Here is a 27,296-nt window from a genome sequence, read left to right as displayed (position 1 = left end):
CTGAGAAACTTCACAGAAACAAGAGTCTTGCTCTGCACAGCCCAGCACCTGCTAACTCTCTTAATACAGTACGTAGGAGCTGCCTTTATAATAAGCAGGAGTCTGATCATTTAAAAAAAAACCAAAACAAAACAACCCAAACCCCTCCATGTTCCTGAATGCAAAGCTGCCCAGACACTGCTCCTCTGCGTACTTTTAAAATTTAAATACTAATCTTTTGATTTTGGGGTTTTTTTTGGCTGCAGTTACAAAGTTGAGATTTTGGCCAAAATTATATTGCCGTGATAAGGAGACATCAGCACACTACTTGTCTGGAGACGATGTGGCTTCAGCAATGAAATAAATAGGAGAAATGTCAGTAGCCTAGACTGCAGTGGTCCCTAATAGCAAAAGCAGTAGTAGAGAACCATCCTCCCCACTGTTCACAAGCTGAAACTGAAAAGCAAGAGAGAAGACAGCGACTGACCCTTCTGTTGCTTATGCCACCTGGGGTAGCAAGTGAAACCTCACAGCCCAGAAGCAATGAACTGGCTATGGCAAGTAACAGAGTTCAGATGCCTCCATAATTTGCTCTTAGAACAGCTCTCTACAAAGACCAGAATGGCAACAAATCCAATCCTCTTCCCTGACAAGGCTAAACCCATGGTAGGACAATTTCCTCATCTAAAAACACTTTGCTTAACAGAAAGAAAAAGAAAATGGGTAGTGGATGACCTGAAGATTATAATTTACAGTTTTACGGCAACCTCAAATACTATTAAAACAAAACAACTTCTATTCCCTTCTTGCTTGGAAGAGAGTGGGACTATTCCGTCTGTGGTTGTGGACTGTTTCAGTATTATCCAACTGCATAAACGAAACTAGTGTCAAAATTAAGTTTTAAATGGCTTGAGGTTTATAGGAATTAAAGAAGGAAAAATTAAATTTGAAACTCTGCTTGTTTACTAGCACTAATTAAATATGCCAGATTTCTGGGCAAGCTTCCTAGCCTGTGGCTACTACGTTACTGGCTTGTAAAACAGTCAACAAGTACACGAGTACAAAGCACAAATACAATAACAGAGATTTCGTGTACAGTCCTGCCCTTAGTTTATACAGAAAAAAATGTATTAGAAACCATCTGTAACTATAAAGACCTGTGCTAACCCTCTAGACTATATTAGTAATATTAAAAAGTGCCAAGTCTACAATGGTCGCTTTTGCAGAGAATAGTTAAAAAAAAAATAAATAAATCAGAGAGAGGTAAGAAGCAATAAGCACAACCAAAACGAACAGGAAGCTTTAAAAGACTAGTTTACTTCTAGAAGTCCCATGCTTCTGGGCTCTGCTCTCAAAATAATTTGCTAATAAACAAAAGGGAATTTTTGCACTTCAACAGAAGAACTGAGTCTGATTATTCACACCACGGAAGCCGCACTCCTCACAAATAGTAGATTTTTAGTGTATTTGAATTCACTAGAAAATAGGTTTATTCTGAAGAGCTGGAATTCCATATTTAGTGGGAGCAAGGGCTATATCCATAACAGTAAAGTCCATTTAGACTTCCAACTTTTAGGACAGGTAGCATCTTTGCATTCCATGTTTCAAAGGAACCAGCACAATGAGCTCATAGTCTATCAGGAAGCTACAAACCAACGAAAAAGAACAAACTAAAGCCAACCTCAGATAAAAGGAGCCTCTGGAGACTGCTCATCTCAGCACAAAGGTGAAATAACACAGAATAAAATGCCGTGGTACCAGCATCATTGCCAGGTATGTAGGGGCAGGAGAAGGAGGGACAGTAAGATTCCATGGCCTAAATGCTGTTCTTTGCACATCCTTCTTTCAGGTGAATCTCCTGATTTACATGCTGTGGCTAAAGCAGCCATCTCTGCAAAAGTGGCAAGCAACTCTTAATGAAGAAACACTTGAAGACAATCTGCTGCCTTGACAGCTTTAAATTGAAAAGCCTTTCACAGCAACACAAATTAATGCGCGTTACCACTGTACAGTAGCCTTGCTCAGCTTTAAGGAAACCAGGAATTATGCTTCAATAAAAATTCAGCCACGCAAATATTCTGCTATAAAAAGCGGCATAAACATATAACTCTCCAACTTCCAGAATCACGTACACGAGGCAAAGGGAAATGATATAAAAATAACTAGGTTTTTGTTTACATCTCAGATTTACAACAGCAATTCCAGAAACTAAGTTCTTCCACAGAGGCATTGATTTAATTAGCCTGCATAGCATGCTTTATTCGTATTCAGACCTCTGACGTACACTGATAAAAAAGAAACAAATACACCACGGACACACACAAAATAGTTTCCTAAACTTTTTCTATGCCCAGGTGCAGGTAAGAATTCTCAAAACACGCTTTCATGGGCTCTTCCTTACATGCAAATGATCCTTTTTTAATATCTACAAACTACGTATGTTTTTAATTAAAAAATGTGACTGGATCGATTGGATCATATATTCTTGCAAACCAGCCAAAAATCAGATACAAACTGAAGCCCTGAAGGAACTTCTGGAAGTACAAACCATACTGCAGAACAGTTCCACTTCTGGCAAGAAGAATCACCTCTCCTTTCGAAATGAAGCTAGAAGTGACAGCAGTGCATAAAAACATGCTGTCATTCAGCACTAGAATAACTACATTAATGAACAGTACTCAGAAATCATAAAAAAAATGCGACTGGCAAAAATCTCAGCTTAGCACGTAATCACAGAATTATAAAGTAACAGCAGAGCACTTGCTTCTTACTTTTTGATAACTGCTAATCTCAATTTTGGGTCTTACTATTCAACTGGATGACGAATTAGTTCCTCAGATATGTGAACACTGGATTCTCTTCAGGGCACAAACAATGGCAGGGAGGGGGACATTTTTCCTTAAGGTGACAAGCAAGACTACTAAGAATTTAGTAGTTCTCATACACTTTTTTCCTACTTTATTTTGATCCACATTAGTGCAGGCTTCGGCTGCTTGTCCTTCTTCACGTTAGGCTTAAAAGCCAAAACATCCCAGAATTTTGGGAACAAGTATTTAACCAAGAGTGTAAGAAGCTATTATCCACTTCTAGAGACAACATGCAAGTTCAAGTCAGTGCCAATCTGTAAGGAATGCTTCTGAGGCTCATCATTTTTTCTCCTCATAACTTCGTCTAATTTTCCATACCCATGCTCTACTCAGCCTGCAGCAAGCAGGGATCAACAATTTGGACCAGCAAACTTACACTCAGAAATCTGATCAGCCTTTGCAAAGACAGGGCCCCAATGTCTTCCACTTTTGCACACTGAAGCTGTCCTCGACTCTCCCATGCGCACAGCACAAAATTGGTTGTGGCCTCAAATCACTACAGTGCAGCACAGCTTCCCATAATCCCCATTAATTTCAAGTGTTTGGATACTGAATAGCTTGGTTCAGCTTTCACCTCTTCACCATACAGTAAATTTTCAGGCAATGACCAATGATGAAAAACACTCATCAGCTACATGTCAACATATCTGGAAACCTTAGGAAACAGCAGTATCCTAAGATACCCAAGACCTGGGTACTTCCATTGAGACTTTAATTAACATTTATGGCCAGTCTTCTTACTGTAATTGCAGGAGGAGCCAAAATCATCAGCAGGTATGCAGGCATGTGGCAGGCAAGAGACTGAAGCCTTCCAGAAGTCCTGAATGGAATCTGCAAGTCACCTCCACTGTAGACACGTGTTTTTGTTTAGGAAAAATTAAGAACTCAAAGGACAGAAAGAGCATCAAAGCAAAACCAGCCTTTGCGTTGTTGTGCTGCAGTCTGCTATGAGCTTTCAGTCACTCAAAGATGCATGCTCAGTACTAGATATCTTTCTCAGAGATGCACAAGTTCATATCCTTGTATCCACACACCATTCTCATATGTACAAGTTCATATTGTTGCATCCACTGCCCTCGAGATGGTAAATCAATCAGTTACAAATTCAAAACACAGAAATGAAGGAACAGGTAAAGTGACAGACTCTTTTGCAGCAGGTTACTCAACTGTGCTTCAGCTCTGGTATTTGGCATTTCTGCTGTTTGTGGCACTCTTGACTTACAGGTTCATCATATCTTTATAAAGCCACTATTTAGCAGAGCAGTATTACCTTGGTTTATTACCATAACCTGTCATTCAGAAAACTAACTCTTCTTTATGGAAAAAATTGTCATTAAAAAATGAAGAAGCCGCTCACACACAGCAGCCCAATCAACTCATATGTTTTACAGCAGATCATTTGCAAAAGATAGTTGTCATGCTTTTAAACTGTTTAGGAGAAATGGAAGCAGTTAGTCTTTGGAATGATCACCTTCTAAAAGGTAATTACTTTTCTACTGTGAAAAGTAAGCTATTTGAAGAACTATAGAAGATTATACTCCTGTATGATATTTGCATTTTGCTGGAACCTGAAAGTGCTGACCAAAGCTGTACATATGGGTAACAAAAACACAATTCTTATTCCAGAATTTAATTTTTTTTGGCCCTCAGGTGGCCAAACTGGAAGTGGAGAGCAGCGAACAAATGCAAGGACTAAAGAAATGTGAACATTGCTTTTTCTCCTTTATCCAGAGTAATATGGACCCAAGAAAGCCCAGATGACACTGCTGTTTCTGCACCAGAACTGGCTCCTTCTGAGTCCTTCTGGCACTTCCACAGTGTGCCCTGAGCCCCCACTTGCTAGCTCAGGAGCTGCTCTGTCTTCCCAGCTATATCACTGCCAGCCCAGCCTGGCCCCAGCAGCACTCGCATGTTAGCTCAGGTGCACTGCAATAAGCTGTGCCAGACTCGAGCCAGCATTTGTAAAACCAGTTCATGCGCACGCAAGGAATGCCCATCTACAAATCTGATCATGTACGCTCAGGAGTAGTGGCTTGTTAATGCAAAAGAAAACATATTTCATTTTTCATTGTACGACCAGTGCTTTTGTATGAAAAACGAGAATTAGTACAGTGGTAAGAAATCAGAGACAGTGGAGTGATAAGAATAGCAGCACACAACAATGTTAACACACAATAAACTATACAATAATACCTTTAAATACTACTGGCATCTGACATGAAGAAATAAAAGTGCTGAAACTAAAAATCCAGGTTTAAACACGATCTGTAGCTCATGCTGTATGTGTTAGATTAGCTGCTTCCTGCAGGTCATTTTAACAAGTAACTATTCTGACTCTAAATATAGGAAAGTTAATAATTAAATACCCTGTACTCAGAGCAGCATTCTACATTTACACTACTGACATAAACATTCATGGGTTATGCCCTTATGAGACAGAACAGTAATATTGTGTTAATTTTAAAAAGTGAAGAAAATACGAGAGACAAACATTAAGTGGACTTCTCAAGACCGCAAAGAAGGGAGATCTCTTTCTATATTAATTACACAACATTCTTAATGTAAACAGGTGATAGCCCATCAATTCACATGTTAAATTTTACCCTATCCAGCACTAGATCACCTGTAGAACAAGAAAACTCTTCCTCTGTAAATACAAATGTTGCTTATTTCAAGGGTCCTTTACAACCATCAAAAAGATTAACACTTTGGGTTTTTCCAAAGACAAGAATAGATTACTGAGAAGTAAGGTCGGAGAACTTTTCTGCAAACCCTTTAAGTCAATAGTTGCCCAGGACATGAGAAGTCAATGTTTCACCCCAGGCATGAGGTTATCCCTGCCACATTATGAAAGCCTGGAATCTACATAACATCCGTAGTATCACAGTCCCTTATTTTCAGTTGACAAACATCAAAGGGCATAGCAAAAAAAATGCCGAAGACTACTTTTCTTCTGGTTGCTTTCTTCGTATAATAATGTAAATCAGAAAACACACAGAAACCTACATTCTAGAGCTACACTGTCATGGGGTACATCTAAACCAAACACATGCAAGAGACTTATTCCTTAAATCTTAAATATATACTATTTCCTCAAAGGGTAAGATATAGAAAAGCATAACCAGCAAGCACTAATGTGTCTCACTGATCTATCCCCTCAATAGCCAGAGGCTACTTTTAGCTACACTGACAACAAAAGAATCTAAATTCTATAAATCAATGTCTCAACATTTTGTTTAGAAGAGTTACAGAAGAGAACCAGAATGTAATCATTTGCTAGCACAGTGGCTCCAGAGGTCTAGGACCAAGTGCAAGAATGGAGTTGAACGTGGGAAGGGTCCATTATTCTTTCAATAGTGTCTGCTGCTGCAAAATAGGTGCCTGCATACTTTTTCTACTGGAAGAGCTTAAGTCTTCAGTAGCTTCTTGGTCTGGGAAAATGGCAAGCACCCAAATGCTAACCCAGGGATCTACGAAGGAGATCTACCTGAAGAACAATATTTTTCAAGTGGCCTTAGAAGTGAAAAACGGCCATAAAGAAAAGTCTCATTCCCAAGGGATTTTATTCCTTCTGTCCAGCTGCTGTTCATCAGGTGCCGTTCCCTGCACACATCCCCAGCACATTCTAATGCAAGAGTGGAGAGAGGGCCTCTCTGAAAATAATCACACTTGCTGAAAGACTTGCCCTGCATAAATATCTCTAACAACAGTACAAACAGAAATCAGACTTCTTGCCTGATACTTTAGTTGAAATTTATGGCACTGCTGGCTGTGATTCTGTTATTACTATTCTACCTGGCTAAGGCTCAAAGTCACAGAAGTGGGAATTTCAGAGGTATATTCAGAAATGATGTAGCTCGTTTCGGGAAAAAAAACAACAAAAAAATTACACCTAGTTCTACAAATGCTGTACCAATGCGTTAGTGAACAAAATATATTACACATATATGTATACATGTATGAACACACGTACCACAGAGATGGGACAGAGAAGTTAGGGACACACATGGCCTCTGAAATGATATTTAATGTTAGTCCTTGGGAATAATAAAGCAAAGGGGGGGCAAATATCAAAGGAAATACTGAAAGACAGTCTCTTGTGCTCTTGCAAATATCACCAGCTGCTGGAAGATTTATATGCAGAAAAACTAGAAGCTGAGCTTTAACTTAAATTTCCCTTGCTTTCTTACTGGTTTGCTTCCAACCCTTGGAGTTTAATTAAAGTCCGTCAGCCAATTTTTTTTCTGTCTGAAGGCCCTAAATTGCTCCCCTTTAAAATCTCTCTATATTGTCTGACCCAGATTTTTCAAAATCTTCAGCCTCCACTCACCCCCTCCCACCAACAGGTCTGTTTAAAAGGTTACACAATTTCATGATGATCGACCCAAATAATACCAGCAGTTGTTGCCAGCTAATATGCAGGTACATGTAAGTTACACTTAGAATGAGTAATTGTGCAAGATAAAGCATTCTGCATTGCCAGTTCACATATCAAGATCTAAGAACTACCTCCTCTTAACAGAGTATATCCTACATAGAGTCCTGTAAGAAATCTCTAAGACAAGTGGATAAAAAGTTTTACTGCTTGTAAAAAGAATCTCTATCTAATCTTCTCTAGCTGGGGAAATGGTGCAATAAATTTGATGAAGAAAGGAAGGATTTAAAGCCAGAGAAAATTAGGATTTCTCAAAGCAGAAACATAGAGGACATGCTGCCCTTAGGAATAGATCTCTGCTATTTACTTGATCTACTGGAAGAACTCCCGGGGAGCATGTCTTAGCAAGAGAAAGGAAAGTTTGCTATGCTCTTCATTTCCTGTGTAATTCCAGAAACTGCCAGCACAATGCTGTTTGGGGAGAACCACACTACGGCTATTCAAGAGGGAATTCAGCATTGTATTCTGAATGAATGGAAACATTTTGAAAGATATATATTTGCTGCAAGTAAAGCAGAACATGATCCTGATAAGAATTGTGGGCCCACATATACCTTCAACCAGCTAACTGTGTATTCTGACTCCTTCCATTAGGACTTCCACAATATTCTTAGCAGTGCTAAACATTACAGTAAATCATCCAGGTTAGAGTTCACAGTAGCCATGAAGTAAGTGTAATAAATCAGCACTAAAAATATTATGCAACTACAGCTCAGCTGATAGCAAGTGTAGCTAATTTTAATGGAGAGGCTATCACTTTTATGTATCCCTGCAAGTTAGTGATTTGGGATCTCAATGACCAGGATGAAAGAAAGGCTCTTCAAAGCCCAGGTTTCTTAGAATAAACTGGATGAATGGTTCCTTGCAAAAATCCCAAGGGTATTTCCCTCCAGCCCACTGCTAGGCATGACAATGTACAGGATTAATAAAACCACCAGAAACACAGAACAGTAAGGGAACCACAACCTTTGGCTGGGTTCATGAGCCAGGACCTCAGCCCCAAGCAGAATCAGGCCTTTTAACTGAAGAGGAACAGTCACATGCCTCATTTCACCCTTACTTTGCTTTAAACTAGGTCGTTTCCTCCCCCCCATAGTCCACATTGGCTGATAAATTCCCCAACGGCGGGTGTTAACTAACTCCGCATTCCAGTCTGCTCTGCGTCATGGAGTTCCACATCCCGCTGATGAGGAACACATGGCGGACATGTGGTAGGGGAGAGCCTGACAGCGCTCACACAAGCAGGGATAACTCCTCTGACCTTTGGCTTTTTTTCCTCTCTGTACCATCGCAACTGCACAATAAGGAGTCTGTGCCCCTCTGTTGCGTACTGGTCATTCTGGGATCACCAGGCACAAGCTGAAACGCTAAGATTTCAGCAGGCAGCTACACTGAATTCCCACCATGGCTGAAAACATACACTGAAAGCAAATAATTGATCATTCTGTGTGTCTCCCCTAACCAAACCATTCAGAGGAACTTTAGATCATATAGGTTACACCTAGATCAATCGGGGTAAAATAAGTTACAAAAACAACTGGTGATGGCTACATTTCCCATCAAATCTGTGAAACCAATTAACTCACAACATTGCTAAAAAATACACAGTGGCAACTGTACTAAAGTATTAAGACACCTTTCTAAAACAGACCATTTGTCGTCTTTTTCAAGACCCAAGCCTGGCTCAGAGTAACAATGAGATTCAGCTTCAGTGTTGTCCAACCTGATGACTCATCCAGAGCACTGCATTTACCAAGTCACATGGACTCGAGGGTGTCCAAGCAATACAGTCATCCCTCCCTCCTTCGGAACCTCTGAAAAGCAAAACCGAATCCCAGGCTAAGTGCTGGTCTGAGACTGCAGCAGACAGACAAGACAAATGACAATCCGCACAACATACATTTACTGACAATTAGAAACCAAATGCTGAGCACCACACTCTGCTTTTAGTCTTACACATACTGTAATGCTGGCAAGAATCTTGCAGCAAAATTAAATCTGTTGCCAATAAGTCTTTCTATAGCTACATTCAATAGAAGTTCCTGCTAATATCCCAGATTCAAAAACTCATGCCTCTTACCTGTACAAGCTGTCAAGACATGGCAGGACCTGGATATGCTGTACATTCCTTTCAACCCCCCTCCAATGAATGAGCAAAATAACACAGCAGCAGAAAACCACAATAAAATCCCGTGGAAGCAAGAGTATTAAAATCGGTAATAGCAGCATGTTCTTTAAAATATGAAGTCAATGTCTCACTTACTGCTTTGATAGTATGTTCACATTTATTGTACAAGCATAACATACAAAAGCACCAAATTAAAATATTTTCCTTATATTTGACTACATCCATGTTAGAAATAATAAATCATTTTAAAAATACTCTGTTTCTGAAGCTGAAGGCTACCCTCATCCCCAATATACTTACAGAAAAAGCAGAGCAAGTTGAGCAAAGTTTAAACTCATAATAAAAAGGGCAAACTTTCTGAGAAAATTAATGCCTTTTATTTACAGCAGCTACTCTTAGTGAACTGAGAAAATTCTAAACAGGCACACAAGACCTCCAATAGCATCTTGAGAACATCTACTCTCAACTCATGGCTCAAACAACAACTTAGAGGCCAATATCTTTTTCTGATATGTTCAGCAAAATCCTCTTTTGTAAAGAAGTATGATTAAAGCTACATCAACATTTTTAAAGTGTGGTTATAGTCTGAGAAGTTAAGTGTGTAAAAATCACACCCTCTTATTCAATAGTCCTAGTCCCCCTGTTTTGATTCACAGTCAGATCTGCTTGCTTTACTGGTAAAATAACTTTTTACAACTTTCTAAATTCCTACTAGTACTGTGAAACCAATTCAATTCTGGGAAGGGGAACCAGATTCTTTTCTGGTTTGTGCATCTGCAAAAGGTTTATTACCTAAATCAACACATACAATTTCTATTTTTGTGATGGACAAGCCAAAAAGAACCTGACTTATTTTCTGGGTGCTAGTCCAAAAATTTTATTTTTATGTGTGACAATAGCAGATCTGAAATAACAGGAAAGACATGAAGATCTACACACCACTCTCTGAAAGTCACATGGGGGGGGGGGGGGGGGGGGGCAGGGGGGAAGATATACCCAACATCTTTCCATGGCATTCTTCAAAATACCACTTGAATTCAAAAGGAAACTTAGTAACAGGTTTGCTAATAGCGAAAACTACTGATTTTTCCAACATGGGACCATCACCAAAGCTAATACATATAGATTCATCCTGTAGACAGCTGAGCCCAGCAGAGTTTTTGCTCCTGGTCTGTCCTGAGTTGCTCCTCAGGATTCTCCTACGGAGTTAGGTTATTGCATCCCTCCCTTCCCTGCCAGTGGCACTGCTTGTGGGGACCACTCCCTAATGCATAAAGTATAAAGAACCAAGTTATCAAAGTCCTGCTGATTAATCTATTAAACATAATGAAACTCATTTTGACACATGTGGCTTATGAAGCACTCGATCATACACCCAGCTGGGGCAAGCTGGAGGTGGTGGTCCCCTTCATCAGCACAGCTGGATCTGAAAAAGGACATCTGCCCATCATCTAGTTTAGGATGCTTTACACAGTGGAACATCTCCTTATGTCTGTGTCATTCCCAGCCTTTCTCACAGAGTAGATTTTAAATGAAAAAAAAACCCAAAAGAACCACCATACGAGTGGCAGAGTATTTTAGAGATGCCAATTCCCCAAGGAGTGCAGTTTCAGAGAACAGAAACACTAAGGAAGTTGCAGGGTGTTTATATACGATCCACTTATTTAAAACAAATTATCAGCAGAAAAAAAAAAAAAAAAGGCAATATCCCAAGGCAACAGAAAGGAAATCAAGTGTATCAAAGCTATTCCTGAACTCCCATTACCTACCTACTTGGCAACACCGACTTTTAAAATTATACTACACAGTTCATTTTTAGTCTCATGATGCAAGGGTAAAAGGAAGAAAAATTCCCCCATCTTACCCCCCTCTTTTTATTAAAGTATCTTAAAAACAGATCTGTATTGTTACTTCAAGGTTACTAATGTTAGTACTGTATATATTTATAGATGAGGTATTCCTTTCTGTCTGAAGCACATGAGGTAATAAGTAGCTGGAATTGTCACGGTGATTTATTAACATATTCTCTAGGAGAAGCCCTGCACCTGCGTCTGTGCAGACAGAACACCCACGAAGGCTGAACTCACCCTTACACAGCCCACAAGATCTTAAAAGGAAATGCTCCAAATTTAGACCTGCTCCAACAGGTGTCTTTTACTGTCTCACTTTGCATGACCGTAAATATCAGAGGTGGAGCAAAAAGGCTCCCTGTCCATTGTAATCGTGCTTTGAAAACAAATACTTTTGCCCCCTCCGAAAGCAAAGGAGGCAGCTATGGAATTCTCATCATTTCCTCACTCCTTCATCCTGTCAAGATCCAAGTCAGAGAGATGTCACCAGCAAAACCAGACTCCAGGGATGAGCACATAACTTTATTTTTTTCTCTTCAAAGGGCCCTGTTGGCTTCAAAACTTCCCCAAACTGTATTTCTTTCATTCTCGTATCTCATCTTGCAACTATTTGCCAAAGTGAATGACATGCGCAGGCTGTTCATGGCTTTTTATAAGCTCTCATTACCCAAACAGGGAACCATTTCCTTGAAAATGTTTCCCCCAGCAGCATTAGTCTCTCTAGGCACCACCAATAAATTAGTCTCCTGCCCTACCCTGATGCACACCAAAACGTGCCTGAATGGATCTGGATGGATGTATTTGATACTGTTTTGCACTTGTTTACTGGAGAGAGGATGCTACCTGTGGGACTTGTCATTAGGGTGATTAACAGCACCGGGGGGGTGGGGGGAAGGATGGAAAGCTTTGCCCAGAGGAGCAGAATCCAGACTCCTTTCTGTGGCGTAACAAGGAGAGGCATTCTCAAAACCAGAATGGCTATCCACAACTCACAAAACCCCAAAACAAATCAAAACAACAAATCTGGAAAAGAAATCCTAACCAAAATGAGAATAAGAATAACAGGTTATACCACAAACCTAGAAATCCTATTAAAATGTTTCATTCTGAAACACTCTATTACAAAATGCCTGAGTCAAGAGCAAATAAATATTTAATACTCAACAGGTACTCAGGAGAATGTGTGTTTTCCCTTGTCCCTCCCCACCAGCTGCTCTTTTATGGCAGGAAAGTGAAGAGCGTGAAATCCAATGATAGGAGGAAGGCAAAGGTCAGGAAAAAGGTTTTTCTTCAAGGATTTAAATTAGCGTTCTACAGCTTTGGATGTTTTGTCAACAACTTCCCTCCTGTGAGGAGGGGAAGCCAAAGGTCTTTTGAACCATTTCTGTATGGGATCTAGATTTTTACCAGTAACAAGATTCCTATCTTTAAAGAAAAGCTAATCTTCCCTCTTCCCATTCCTTTCACCACTCCCTCCTTGTCCCCTCCTTCCACCTCCCTCCTTAAAAAGGGAGAGAAAAAAGAAAATAGAAAAATAAAAGGATCTGAAGAGCAGAACAAGCACAGAACGAGTTCTAGAGTTCATGTAACAAGACCACTATAGCCCTTCAAAGGGACCATTAAAAGCAAAACAAACAAAAGAAACACCCTCAAGATGTCTATTGTATTTTACAGAGGAACAAATGAGTGTACTGGAAATTCTCCCATCTTGCCACAAAGCCTGTTGTTTCATCAAAACAAAGTCCAGAGATCAAGAAACGGCCAACATGGTAGCTGAAAGGCAGTCACTTCCAGTTATCCATGAAGATGGCGAGATTGGGCTTGCCCCCCCCCCCCCCCCCCCCTTGCTTTACTATGATGTATTAAAAAAAAAAAAAAAAGAAGACTTCAAAGATCATTTTAAGTGTTGCTTTTGTTTCTCACATGAGAAACTCAGGGCTTCAGCAGGTCTAGACAACACAGTGGTTAAAACATCATTAGCTGCCAACACTTTGTCTTCCTAGAGCTCCCACAGTTGTTGCTACCCTGAAATTGCCTCATCTGAAAATACTTGACAATTTCCATATACTGTTTTGCTTCCCTCAGAGCTTCTCCAAGATGGCAGCTGTAAAACAGAGAGAGCGCACAAGTACCCACAGCAAGCAGTTCCAGATGTCAGAGGCTTACCCAGGTGGATACTGGCCCAATGCTTCTGCGTGATGCTTCAAAGCATCTTAATTTTTTGCCCTTCTTTTTAACACTTAGCAGATCTTTTCTCCTTGTGCTTCCAGACTACCATATCATTTATGGGCTTTACTTGAAGGGTAGCTAACACTTTACATTACCTTTCATAGCTGTGCATATGGAAATCTAAGAAAGACAGGGAGACACAGATTTTTATCCCATCTGTATATCACCAACACTACATTTACCAAACACAAAACAGTTATGCTCAAGAAGATCTGCTGAAGACAATGTAACTGAACAGGTGTTCCTAAAAGCAACATTTGGCCTGCAGGATAAAGCCTGATTAATTTAGCTATAGGGTAACAGGAATGAGAATCCTCTGGTTAGATGAACCTGTAAAATCAGAGGTCAACTAAGATCACACATGTTACAGCAATTTCTAAGTTGTTATACCACAGCCATGCTAGTGCTAGGAGAAAACCATAAAGACAAGCCCACGACTAACAACAGATAAAAATATTCCTCTCTAGCCCTACATAGATCTATTAGCCTTTGTTTGTGCAAAACCACCGAATGCAACAGTGCTGAACTTCCTACACTACGCAGATCAGCCTATATAGAACCATACAGAAGGCTTGTCTGCAGTTTGGTCCCTGCCATGCCCAAGAAAAACCCATGAGAGCCCCACTGGAGGAAACGTGCTGGGACAGGCTCTTTCCATCACAGCAGTTAACAGGCTCACTCTTGACTACCTTCCTTCAAGGGTAATCCTTAAACTTAGGCAGAAGAGCATTCATCTTTCCATGGGCATACAGCACCTCCCTCGCATCTGGTAGCGGGATGTTCAAGGAAAGATTACACCTAGCTGTGGCCTACAGCACACACCAGAGGCATTTTCACAGAAGAGATTTATCTGAGAGCAGACCCCAGATGTCCGCATCCTTAACTGACAGGGTTCACATGGATGAATTTCCCAGCTCTCAGATGGCTGCCCCACAGGTGTCTAATCTCACAGAGGTGAAAGTCTGTCAGCCTGGGACAGACTACAAAGGCTGGCCTCTCAAGGAGCCAGCAGAGCTTTCTACAGAAGATGCCAGACAACGTGTGTCTGAGAAAACTAAAACCACTGCTGAGAACAGCGTAAAGAGCAACAAGCCATCTTTCCTTCTTCTACTAATGGATATGAATTACACTGTGCAGGAAGCTCGCTAGTCTTGCGTATTTAATAAGTTCATCCAAGTCCCCAGTGCAGTTTAATGGTGGATATAAACATGGATTCTCTAATGAATCCTTTTGGGCCCGCAAAGATAGCTGAGGTTCTGTACCTTATACGCAGAAGAGTGCCATGAAATCCTGAGGGCCTAGCTCAGATAGTCTGTAAATCCATTTGGGACTTTGCCAATGAGACTAGCATTTCATTTATGGACGTAGGTCTACCATTTCTGAATCTAAACTGTTATCTGAGCTATAATACTGGCTTCATTTCAAGGAGTTACCTTTGCACCCATTCCTTTTCTGTCCCTGGAATTTTTCACAATAAAGGTATCAGACAAGCCTATCAGCTGGTTGTAATGATGTAATGAATAATAAAATACTGCTCCCTGAATATTGCAGAAGCTGCTTTTCCTCCTCCCTTCTCATCCTACTTGGTCTTTAACCATCACTCCTAGTACACAGCTATTTTCCCCCATCCCACGTTCAGCTTCTGTAACAAGGACTCATAAGCTTACTTCTGAAGGATGGATCTTTTAATGACAAGTTCTTCATCCAAGTCAGCTTCATTAGCCATGAAGAGCAATCTTTTTCCTGTGTCATCCACTCCAATGAAGTCACGCTGCTCCACTGAAGTAGAAAATCAAACACAATCATTATATAACCCTGTCTTAATGCAGGCTGGAAAGACAAATGGGACCACCAACCACCCCCGAAATATGAAATACTAGGTTTCAGACTAACCCAGCAAATCAGTGAATTTACGAAAGTTACCCACAATATTTATTAACTTATTTTCAGTCAGGGTAGTTGATACACAGCATAACATTCACAACTCTGGCCCTGCAAGCTTTTTGCATCCTTTTTATGAAAATGCCAACTACAAGTCCTGACACGCAACACTCCCATGTTGAGCTGTGCTTTCCTTCTGTCTCTCTCTCTTTTTAAAAACTGCTACCTGAATTTACACAACAACAAACCCAAGGCAAGCAGAGAGTTCTTCAAAGTCCAACTGCTTCTTCCCCATCGTAAATCACTCATTAGAATCAGGTGGTCTGGAGAGGATTATTATTTCAGTTAAGACATAACTACTTTACAACTGATCTCCTATTTCAAATAAATACTGATAGCAATAGAAAACTTAAATCACATACACAAAAACACATAAAAGTATAGATTCTAACACTCCTACCGCTGATGTTTCTGGGTGGGTTAACTTGCTTTAAAGACCTATTTATAAAACCGCCACCCAAGAGAATACCTCATAGTCACATATATTATTGTGGCAATTCCCACCTCCTGCAATCACTGACTGTGTATCAATAGTGACTTTGGTCTACTGACATGTAAAGCACTTGTTTTTGAACAGTTTTCCACAACATCTGAATGCAGTGGTGGGAGCTTATTGTAACTTGCACTTTGTAGTATAAGCCATCACTCTGGTGGCAACCATCATTACAGGAACACAGACTGTACAAGAATGCCATGGTACACTTTGAACAAAACCTTCTTTTCTCCCACTAAATACTATTATTTTGGGCCAAACTGGCAAATACTCAATCTCCTAAGTTCTAAGCTTTTAACCACACTGGAGTAACAGCATGCTCTTTAAGTAGTTAATTCTCTAAGATCTTTTCTCAGCCAAACTATTTTAACCCCATTTTCCCCAGTTCAGCCCCATTTTTTATTTTACCTTTTCCTTCAGAGTTACTATAGCAATAGCTATCAAAATAGAGTCAAATCTACGCACCTGTTGAAAGTTCTCCTATTGGGAGTCTTTGATCCAAGTGATCAAACATACCCTCTTTACGAATCCCCCCCATCCCTTCTCAGAAATTAATAATACAGCAAAGAAGTACAAAAATAGGCCTGAACATGTAACTTTATAAGAAATTAAGTACGTTTAGGATAAAGCTCACTTGCTGTACGAATTCAGAAATAAGTCTTGAAAGCAGTGCTGAAACTCATGCGAAGGAGGGGTGATGAAGTTTGAGAGTAGGGACTAATCAATCATTGCCACTGCCACCTAACTGGGATCTCCTGACAGGCTAGAAACACAACAGTGACAAGTTTTCCTCCATCAAGCTACTTCTCTCAAAGTTCAGGTCTCGGCTGCCCATTTCTGACTGTTCCCACAGTAACACAACATATTACACTGCTATAGCAAAGCTCTACGTAATAAGAAAAAAGGAAAAAAGGAAACTTGATGACAACAAGAGCAGGTACATGGTACATGCCACCAAACCGGTTTCTCTCACTTGTGTGGATAGGTGAGAAACAGACAGCAAAACCCTGTGGGAGCACTATTTTTTTTAAATTTTTTTTTTTTTGTAGCAGATGCCAGGTCAGGTTTTTCCCTGTATGCTGGCAATAAACAGCATTACTTTTGTAATTTAGAAAAGACGAAACTTATGACTAAAATCAGTCATACTCAGAGATACACGAGTGCTGTTTCAAATCATACTGGCATTAATTACTAAGGAGTAAATAAGCAGAACGACAAACACAACTTGTTTACAAACTCACTGCAAGATAAGTATGAGAAAAAATCCTTAAGGCTGCAGTGATGGTAACTACAAAATTGTTTAAAGTATAAAAATGGAATGCAGGATGTGGTTTTCCTCCTCAAAACAGATAAATAAGGATCTGACATAGCTATTGCCATTTATTAATTACCTTAGAAATTAGATCCCCACCAATTTTAAGGGCTTTAAAGACCTAAAGAAATCATGACAACACAAAAGAATGGAAGTTGAGCAATTCAGAGATGAGAAGAAATAATTTTCAGTCAGATTTTCTAAAATGCTTTTTAATCAAATGTAATTAATTGACACTTGCGAAAAAGACACCTTTGTTAAAGATTCACTATCCCCACCCTTTCAATTAAAGGGAGAGAATTCACACGATGCAGCCTGCAAGACCACCAAGAGGTCTTCTGGCAAACACAGGGAATACCAGTGATGACATGCCTGCTGCTTTCAAGACAAGAAAAACAAGCAGACAAGAGTCACCATCCCCATCTTTTCTGCCTTTCTTTATACACAGAAAGGTTCAGACACTCTTTTCCACTCAGTCCCTTGCAGGTCATCTTTAAGCACATGGCTCCATTCTGGGTGTCTGAACTCCTGACACTCTGTTTATTTGGGTTACTAACATTCACTAGCACTCTGCCTTTTTATCTTTTATTGCCATGCCTCTTATTAATCAATTAAAAAAGCCAATGAGATTATTATTGCCAACATAAAAAAATATAAAACCCAATGAACTTCACTCTGCAACTTGCAGCTGAGTAATGTCAAGCATTTCAAGAAACCACCAGTATGAATTGATAACTGCTTAACACTGAAATTCATGTTAATTTAAAAACTGTTCCTTCTACCACAGTTCTTGAATGTTCGATAATATTGCAAAAGCAACAACTTTATATCAGATTCCATGACACATGTGAAATAAAAGTCTTGCTCCTTCTCAAAAAGTGAATGAATTTGTAGGAACCGTGAAACAATAAATAAAGCTGCAGATGTATCTAGTGGCTTGTCAGGACTAAGGATCCATTTCAAACACTTGAACAGTACAGTGCAAGTACATAGAAGCATGTATATGTCACATTTAGAGAAGGCGCTGATAATGCCACATACTATGAAAAGCTGCCTAGCACATTCCATGTTAGTATCTTGTCCTCAGTTGCTTATAAGCTTCATCACATTTAACTGTTTGGAATGAAATTTCCAATGCCAGGTGCCTGGCTTAAGAGGAATGCTTGGAAAATTCAGTGAGAACAGTTCAGCTGCTTCTAAGGCTAAAGAAAAAAAAAAAAAGTGTTTAGTATAAGCTTAAATGGTTAGGTGGCCCTTCCCTTGAAAAGCTCTGGTATTCCACTTCTTCAGAGAAGCAGCATGACATTCAGTAAGCGCTGCTAACCTGTGTATCAGGAGTGTACTTTTTGCCATCTGACTCCACTATAAATCTTTGAAAAACTGCAGTTTCATGTGCTCTTTCAAGACTTTTACTTTTGCTGCAAATTTTTTTACACGTTATTCTTAAAGAAAGGTTGTTTCAATTCCTCAGTTCCTAGAACTGATCAAACAGCAGGTGACATATAAGGTCTTCTGTAACCATGAGGTGGTACAAGCAAAGCACACAAGCCATGAGACTCCACAGCCACGCTGTGATGACTGCTCCAGGGGAAAAAGCTTGATGTGCTGTTTTTGCAACCTGTTTTTTACAAGGAAATAAAACTCATAAGCTCACAAGGGTGAGAGGAAAGAAAAGCATAAAAATGAGGACTCTGCAAAACAAGCTGGAAGGAGGGGGGAAAGCAGTCCCTGAAAACTGGTAGAAATTGGGACTGCCTGTGAAAGGACACTGGACCACAGAGACAGGAATCAGAAGAGAAGGAAAAAGGGTGATTATTGGCAAATAAATGAAGCAGGTTGAGATGAGAAGTCAGAAGCGGAACAGGGAATGGGACTGGTAGTGAAAGAAAAGAGTAATATAAGAGAAAGAGATGCTGGACTCTTGACAAAGATCCTTGAAGCCCAAGACTTAGCAAAGAATAAGAATGGAGGCTGGTGGTGGCAAGAAGCCAGCATGGGAAAAGAAATAGGGATGAGCTAGGACTATGCTGACAGCAACAGGACGCATTCAGTCAAGTAGAAATGAAAGGCAGGAGGGTCTGATACTCCCTAAAACGTACTGCCCCTCTCCAGAACCTGGAGAAAAACGCTGAATTCCTGTCTTGGCACTCCCCTGTTTTCAGCAAATGATTGAGAAAGGTCTGGTAGAGTTCATGTCTCATCCAAGGCAGTTCATAGAGAACAACTTACTAGTGCTATCCATGACAGCTCAAGCTGAGTAGTTTTGAGTAGGAGACCTTAGCATCAAGACCCACAGAAAGACACTGTGGGTGTCAAATCACTTCCACATAATGGAATTTTAATGTTTTCAAGTTTTGTCTTTCACAGATCTGAGAAATCACACACAAATTTTAACAAGTCACATAGGAAGAGTTATGCTACGGAAGTCAAGCACACAGACATTAAAAACCAAGTGAATTAAGAATGTATGTGCAACCTGATGTGTTTACAATTGTGAAGAATCTTCAGATGATCTTGTTTATCCTCATAGACCTCCTCATCCTCGCTCTGTGCTCAGAGCTCACATACTGGGCAGCTCTATGATGTTTAACCACCAACCCACTAGTTTATAACTCCTGAAAGCTCAACTCTGTGGCTGTAGTAGTGCTCTTGACAATGTTTTATGTGCCATTATCACTTAGATTGCTTTTTCAAAAATAGAGGATTCAGAGCTGTTTGAGAGTCCAAGTCCTAAATGCTTTCAGCCCTACTAACCTTACACTTTGCTCCAGAAAATCTTTTCATGCAGAGTCTAAGCAGCTTTCTTTTAAAAACACATTTCCTCCACTTTCAGACACACACGTAGTCCAACTGTTGGCTTGCATTTCACTCCCCTCTCAAACAGTTTGAAGCTATGCTTTCTTATTCATATTACTGTAATGCCTCTGAGCTTTAATCATGGACCAGGACCCACTAAGCTGGCAATAATCAAGCCTCAGCAATTTAACAGATATCATTAAAAGAAAATGTGAGGTATGGTATGGGAATAACTGTATGGTATTTAGTACTTTTAGCATATAAGTAAAATGGGGATAATAGCCCTGCCCTGCCTTACAGCAGTGTTGTGAGAATAGATACACTGAAGATTACAAGGTACTAAGATATTATGGTAAGAGGGACAAGATAAGCATCTAACCAAGTCCTTGAAATCAGTGGGAATTTTGCCTAGCAAAAGGCTCCTGCATGTGATCTCAGAAGAGTAATTCAGTACATACCACAAGAGGGGAGAGTTTCTAGAAGTATTTGTTACTCACCTAATGCTGGTCCCTACAGTAAGTGGTAGAATTCCCAGCTACAATTTGGCTGATGCTTAGCACTCTTGAAAAACCTAACGGTTTTAATGTTCATATGTAACAAAAATTTAGGGTTTGATCCAAAACTCACTGAAGTCACCTGGAGCTTTTCCCTTAACTCTTGTGAGCTTTGGATCAGAGCCTGCAAGATTACACGAGTCTAATACTTAATTCTGAGCTGGAAAAAAAGAAGTCACACCCCCACCAGGGAATCTAAGGAAAAATAGGGTATCTGTAGCTTTTTTATTTCTTTCGCTCTGGGACTGATAACTAAACATATCATACATACCAGTGGTTTCACTATAATTTATTAATAAATAAATGTATGTATTCCTATCTACATACCTGGCTTTTTTTTCCCTTTCTGTCCTGGTACCATTTCTGTGGGTTCATGAGTTTTCTTCATCAGCATGGAGAGAGTAGCATCATGTGTCCGAAAGAGATCCACAACTTTATATAAATCAACATCTGTGATCAGATCGCAGCTCAACACCAAGACATCCGTCTGTCAAAGAAGAAAAAAAAACCCAAACCCTTTCAGAGATACAAATGACCACATATGGATTAGCATTTGAGGACTCAACAACAAAACCACTCATAACTTTTTCCTTTTTTTAAAAAAATTAATTTTATTTGGTTTTTACTTTAAAAAACACAGGGTCCATACTTTTCCGAAAATCGTTACTGGGTTTCGCCAGTTCACTTTTCTTGAGTCCTGCTGTTACTAAATTAGTTATTTAGTTAATGCTTATCCAGCTCTGGACTATAAAGAATATGTGACCATCTAAACTGCCATCATCTGCTCCTAAGGGAAGGAACCTGGACACAGAAGCCACGGCTTTCAAGACTGCCATGAAATTCTGCAGTATTTACAACTGCTACTTTTAGTTACATAATGATGTAGAAAAGAAATCTTTCTGAAGAAATCTTTTTTAGCTGACTTTGCATCTGGCTACAAACCGCTGGAAAAGATATTTAAACTATGTTATTTTACTGGAGGGAAAAAAAAGCAAAGACTATCTAGGATGTGATTTACTCAGTAATTGCACTGCGATGGTGGGCTCAGTTTAGAAATACATTTCCTAAAACCAGCAAGACCATATTAAAAAAAAAAAAAAAAGAAAAAAAGAGGAAGTTAGGTCCTATTTAATTTTGATCTCAAAGGATTCCAAAGTGCCTCACAAAGTATTTAAGAGAACTGTGCATATATCACAGAAACATTGTCACATATTGAGCGAGACCTAGCAGCTTCATTAACCATGCACACTATCAATATACTCTTACTTAGAAACAATTTTCTGTATTTCACGTGGGTTGTGGAATATACTGCCAAAAATCTACTAGTTCAGCAATTATCTTCATTTAAACTAATCCTAACATAATATTTGTGCAGCATGGCCTACAGAAAAGCAGCAAGTTTCCACTTTATTTTTTGTTAATGATCAACCTTCTAAAGAAGATAGTGTTTCTTTCTTGACATTTACCATTTTCACTTTTTGTGCTACCATCTACTGTGGTAAGTCCCCCTGCAGAGCATGACATGGCTTCTTAGTTTTGTCTTTTAAAAAGACATTATTAAATAACGATAGGCACGAGAAAATACTTGGTAAAACCAGTATTAACTCATGGAGGATCAGTAATTCTACTTTTTCATTAAAAGCGAACCAGTTTAGCATTGACCTTTTTTAACAGAAAGACTTATTATAGAAAGGTTTGCTTTACAGACTATCTAATACTAGCAGATTCCACACTGTAGGTAAGACTAACTGAGGTCTGGTATGTACATTATTTGACAGGTTCTCCTACAAATGCTAGCCAATTTCTTGTGTTTACCAATAAGTCATTGGAATTCATCACATCACAAACCGTTAGAACTGCTGATTTGGCATGCTGTGCAAAAGGTCAAGCTCTTCAGTTTCCATTTGATTTCTCCCCACTTTACTGAGAAACACCTGGCTGCTTTACAGGAAGGAACAATGTGCAGGTTGAGAATTTTACACATTCAAAACCTGACTTGCATCACCCCTTTTAACGTATTTTCAAAATGTGTATTTTATATTACAGTTTTGCCCAGAAGTGCTTTAATTATCACTTCCTTAAAACAAACAACATGCACATATTGGGACACCACCCCCACCCCCCCCCAACCTAAACAACCTAAACCACTAAAGCAAGCTGCCCTGCTCCAACGTTCCAGTGTGTACAAAGAAAGTAAGAAAAAAATTCAACTTGGTATGGAAGTAAATCTCCAGCTTCATAACTGTAAATAGTGAAGAAATATATATTAAATATCCTGGGAAAGCCTGCAAAATTTTCAGATATTTTATTTTTACAAGAGCACAACTGAGTTACAGTATTTGCACAAAAGGCCAAAAGGTATCCAAGGCGCACATAAACAGACCTGTACTTTTCAAACTCAGTTTGTAGAAGGAAGAGATCACCAGCTTCAAATCTAAATGCATTCACTCCAGTGGTGGAAATAAGAAATAATAATAAAAAGAGAGAAACAGACAGACCAATGGATTTATCCTAAGGAACAAGTATCTAGACTTGTAAAACAAACCTTGTAATTATTTCACATTTTACTAAATGCTTTAATCTGTCACTATAACAAAAATCCAACAAGCATTTCATGGTTGTGAACCGGCTCCTGGGTTTTTTCTCCTCACTATAAGACAAGCTTTTTGCAAAAACTGAATGCAAGACCCCTGAGGAGCATACGGGAACAGAACCACCAAATGTCTGGTTGCCATCTGTTCTACCCATTTACTCTCCCAATATGTAAATAAACGTCAGTGAGCGCAGGGACCAGTGAAACACACAGTTGCTCTGTAAAGCCCACATTTCTGCCTCTCCTCCTGATGAGCAGAGCAGTGGCCTCAGAAGCACGCTGAGAATACACCATGAAAGGCTCTTTTGGGACTTGACAGCCTCCCCTTTGAAACACAGCCCCCCCCCCCCCCAATAAAGCCCTCACTGTCTAATGGATGCACTTTTTTTCCAGTGTACAACTCCTGAACGAATAAACTAATGGCTGAATGAAAAAATAAACTATCCTAGAACCCTAGCAGAAGTGTGTGTTTTTCTTTACGTTTTTAGGGTGGGTGTAGAAGAAAGAAAATAAATGGTAGAGCTTGTGGGTTTTGTACATATATACATGCCAAATAAATAAAGTGCACCTTTCCCAATGAGCCACTGATACAAAGAGAAGTACGTACTTACTACATGCACTCATGTGCTAACAAGGGGTATGTGAACATACTTGACTTCATGAATTATGCAAACACCTAAGTACACACACATATACATTTCTTAATAAACTACATGTAACAATGATTACATCAACCCCAAACTATTATACAAACAGATGATAAGAATCAACATGAACTGATTAAAAAAACCCAGCAAGCACACACCCCAAGCAGAACCACTTGCAAAGGCAGAAAAACACATGCACAAATGCACACTCAACACCCATTACAACCACAGGAAGGACACGGAAAGGGTCTTAACTCAAGGAGGACCATCTAATGGATGGGACATGAAACAAATGCTTGGAATTTCTGGCATTTTCCTGCTCTGCCAAACTTGGTATGTGCCATTTTGTTTACTACTTTTATGACACAGAGAAGCCCTTGTTACAGACCAGGGCTCTACCACAGAAGCTGCTGAACAGACCAGGTGAAAATACCATCAAGCATAATAAAAGAGAACAACAAATTACTTTGGGTTGGGGAACACAAGAAAACACTACAGTGCTACCCAGGTGCAGGTACAGCAGACCTAGCTTGCAGGCAGCACAGCTTACAGTTTTTTCTGAGCATCACAGGAGTCACAGAAAAGAGAAGAACATGACACTCCTTGGAAGAGTCACTTGGGCCTCTGTAATCCCACTTAACCTCCAATTTTCAATTTACGCGCTCAAGTTCAGAATTTAGACTTGGCTGCTGATCAATGGAGAAAAATGAGGTTCTGCAGAGATCATTCTACCTATGATCTAGTTTCAAGAAGATGTTTCTTTGGTCCTACTGACCATGGATGGAGCCCTGGGCTTCCAGTCTAGCTATCATGGAACACTGAGTGTTCAGTCAAATCAAGTATGGAAACACGGCACTTAAGACCTCCAGATCTCTGCTCTCCTTTTCTATAACACTGGCTAATGGCACTTCACCATCAAACGTTTCCAAACTGTGAAATGCTCACATATTATGAGATAACTTACATATTCAATCTGGATAAACGCAGCACTGTAACATAAAACATCAAGAGATTCATATAAAATAGAGAAAAAAATAGTAAAGAAAAAACCCTCAAAACTAGCATGTCAACAATTATATTGAACCCAGCACAATATGGAAAATCTACACAAAAACAAGACCAAAAAGCAGAATGTTTCAAGAACTGAGTTCAAGACAACCAATTTAAAAATAGAAAACATGTTTTCAATGGAACTAATTCATACCACAGATCAAAAGATGGATACAATTATATGGTGTAATATACCAGCATAAATAAAAAGCCTTAGACTTTCTCACACCCTGCACACAAAAGACAATGCTAAAAACTCTTTCATATTCAGCAATAATTGCTGGATCCCTTCCGTTCAAACAGGAGATATCAAGGTTACCGCAGATAGCTGGCAGCAAATGATTCATTTTTAATGGCATTTTCTATGCTAAGTATGGACAAGGGCAGGACCTTGTAGCCTAAACTGCCGATGGCCTCAAAAACTGCAAACTAGAAGATGAGGAAACATGTTGCAAGGAAATTTCCAATTTGAACAAAATCAGCCTCAAGAGATAGAGGAAAACAAATGTTAGATCGCATTATAAACAGAAAAGAAGCAAAATATCCATGAGCAGTAGACCCAGCTCCTAACAGAAGACAGACAAAACATAAATGCTGAAAGTTTCCAACTGCAGAGTATTACAGCTGAGACTGACAAGAAGTGAAAAAAATATAATCAAAAAATTAGATAGACACTGTTCCTACACTCAGCCTAAGTTAACGCATGCACAGAGAACTTTGCATCACTTCCTGCGATGTCACCATACAAGAGGGGAAAGAGGAACAAGTTATAATTACTGCTGGAATTAAGACTGAGTTTTATACACAATAGCCTGGAACTTCACCCACATGTTGCATTAACAGTGGGGTTTGTGTGTAATGCTTTTATTATTCTAAAGAGTGGAAAGGGAAAGAACAGTTTGGCTGTGGGCAAGCATTTTGATTGCTTGTTAGCATGCTCCAGGCAAAGCCAAAGATACCTCCAAGCAATTGCATCACTCACCACTCTTCAGATCAGAAACTTACATTCAAGGCTTTAAAAAATAATGCCTTTTTATCTTAGTCTCCATTAAGAGTCCTCCAACTTCCACACCTGTGACCTCTTTGAAGATCTATGGCTGTTGCTGTAACTGGAGCAGGGAACTTCATTTGTTTTTTGATGTCTGTAGGATCTTTTTAGCTACCAACCAAAATGGCTGCTTTTGGCTGGGAATTCCCACTCTGCTTTTGTAATGGCCTTGATAGCAAGATTCAGAAGAAAATAATGATTTACTACTTTGTTAGCAGACATGAAGCACTTACCTACTGTGCACTCATTCTGCAGCAGCAAGTTTGCTGTAGACCAGCACCTTTGTAACTCTTCTCAAGGACAAAGGGCAGTGGAGGCACAGGATGTGCCTCTATCTGAAATCCAGCAGCAAATTCTCCCCATTAAAAAATGGAAGAAACTTTTTTTTTTTTTCTGAAAGACAGCGTGTAATGTGAAAGAAGCTTTTTTTTTTTTTTTTTAAAAAAGAAAACAGAAAAGTCTAATGCAGGAGCCAAGGGAGTCTCTTTTAATTTCTTGGACGGCCCTGAATTCATCAGGTGAGGATATCTTAAGGCAATGTGAATGCCTTCACATATGTAACCTGTCAGCATCACTGTTTATCTTCTCAAACAAAGCTGGAAGAAAGATGCCAGAAGCTGGGGAGGAGACCTAACCCCAGTCCCATCATATGGCTCATCCTATGTGTTGTATCAGATGGGATCATACAATGAAAACACCATTTTAGGTTATCATTGTATCTCAAGAGCTACCATCCAAAATCAATATTTTTTAATTTACATACATATAAGTTAGGAACAGGAAAGATATTCAAGCCCAGAAGGCATCCTGTCTCCTCCCAGGAGGAAGTCTTGTTACCTATTGCTCAAACTGACACATAGGGTGGAAAAGGGTAATTCAGTTACCAGCAACCAAAAGCAAAAGTTTAGAGATGAACACAAGTTCATCAGCTTATTAAGATTGTTTTCAAAGTAGGACATTGATATGACACTGAACTGTAAAAATTCTGGTCTGGAACATAATCTTTGCAATCCACCTTTTCCTCTGGCTCCAACTAATGCAACTTAGTCCTACTTACATAGTACTCCAAAAATCATTTTCCACGCTTCCTCCTCCAACCACATCACTCCGCTTCACTGGTTCCATTTTCTGTCATATCAAGCACAAGTTGTTTACCCTCCTTTTAATAGCCTATCCCTTCCACTAACCATGTACTTACCAAATCTACTTCTGCCTTACTTCAATAAAGGCTGCCAACTCTATTACCTACTTGTACCTTCTAAAAAAAATGGTTTTAGGCTCCATCAACTTTTTTTACTTTTTTTTTTAAAAATAAATCTACTACCCTTACACTTACAGAAAACGGACGATATCAGACTATCAGTACACTGAGGC

The 27,296-nt window shown here is 39.5% G+C and overlaps 1 protein-coding gene across 2 annotated transcripts in view; it reads right to left on the bottom strand.

The window, feature by feature from the left end:
• The window catches only part of EIF2B3 (eukaryotic translation initiation factor 2B subunit gamma), a 102,222-nt gene that overhangs the window by 61,424 nt on the left and 13,502 nt on the right, over positions 1 to 27,296 (bottom strand). For both annotated transcript variants that reach the window (XM_056356270.1, XM_056356272.1), the window contains exons 4-5: positions 20,912 to 21,071; positions 15,156 to 15,267 (exon numbers count right to left, since the gene is read on the bottom strand). In XM_056356270.1, coding sequence (XP_056212245.1) covers positions 15,156 to 15,267; positions 20,912 to 21,071 — 272 coding nt within the window. The remainder of the gene's footprint in view (positions 1 to 15,155; positions 15,268 to 20,911; positions 21,072 to 27,296) is intronic.

This window comes from Falco biarmicus, chromosome 11 (genome assembly GCF_023638135.1).
Source record: "Falco biarmicus isolate bFalBia1 chromosome 11, bFalBia1.pri, whole genome shotgun sequence".
NCBI lineage: Eukaryota > Metazoa > Chordata > Aves > Falconiformes > Falconidae > Falco > Falco biarmicus.
This window is presented reverse-complemented; position numbering and strand designations above follow the sequence as displayed.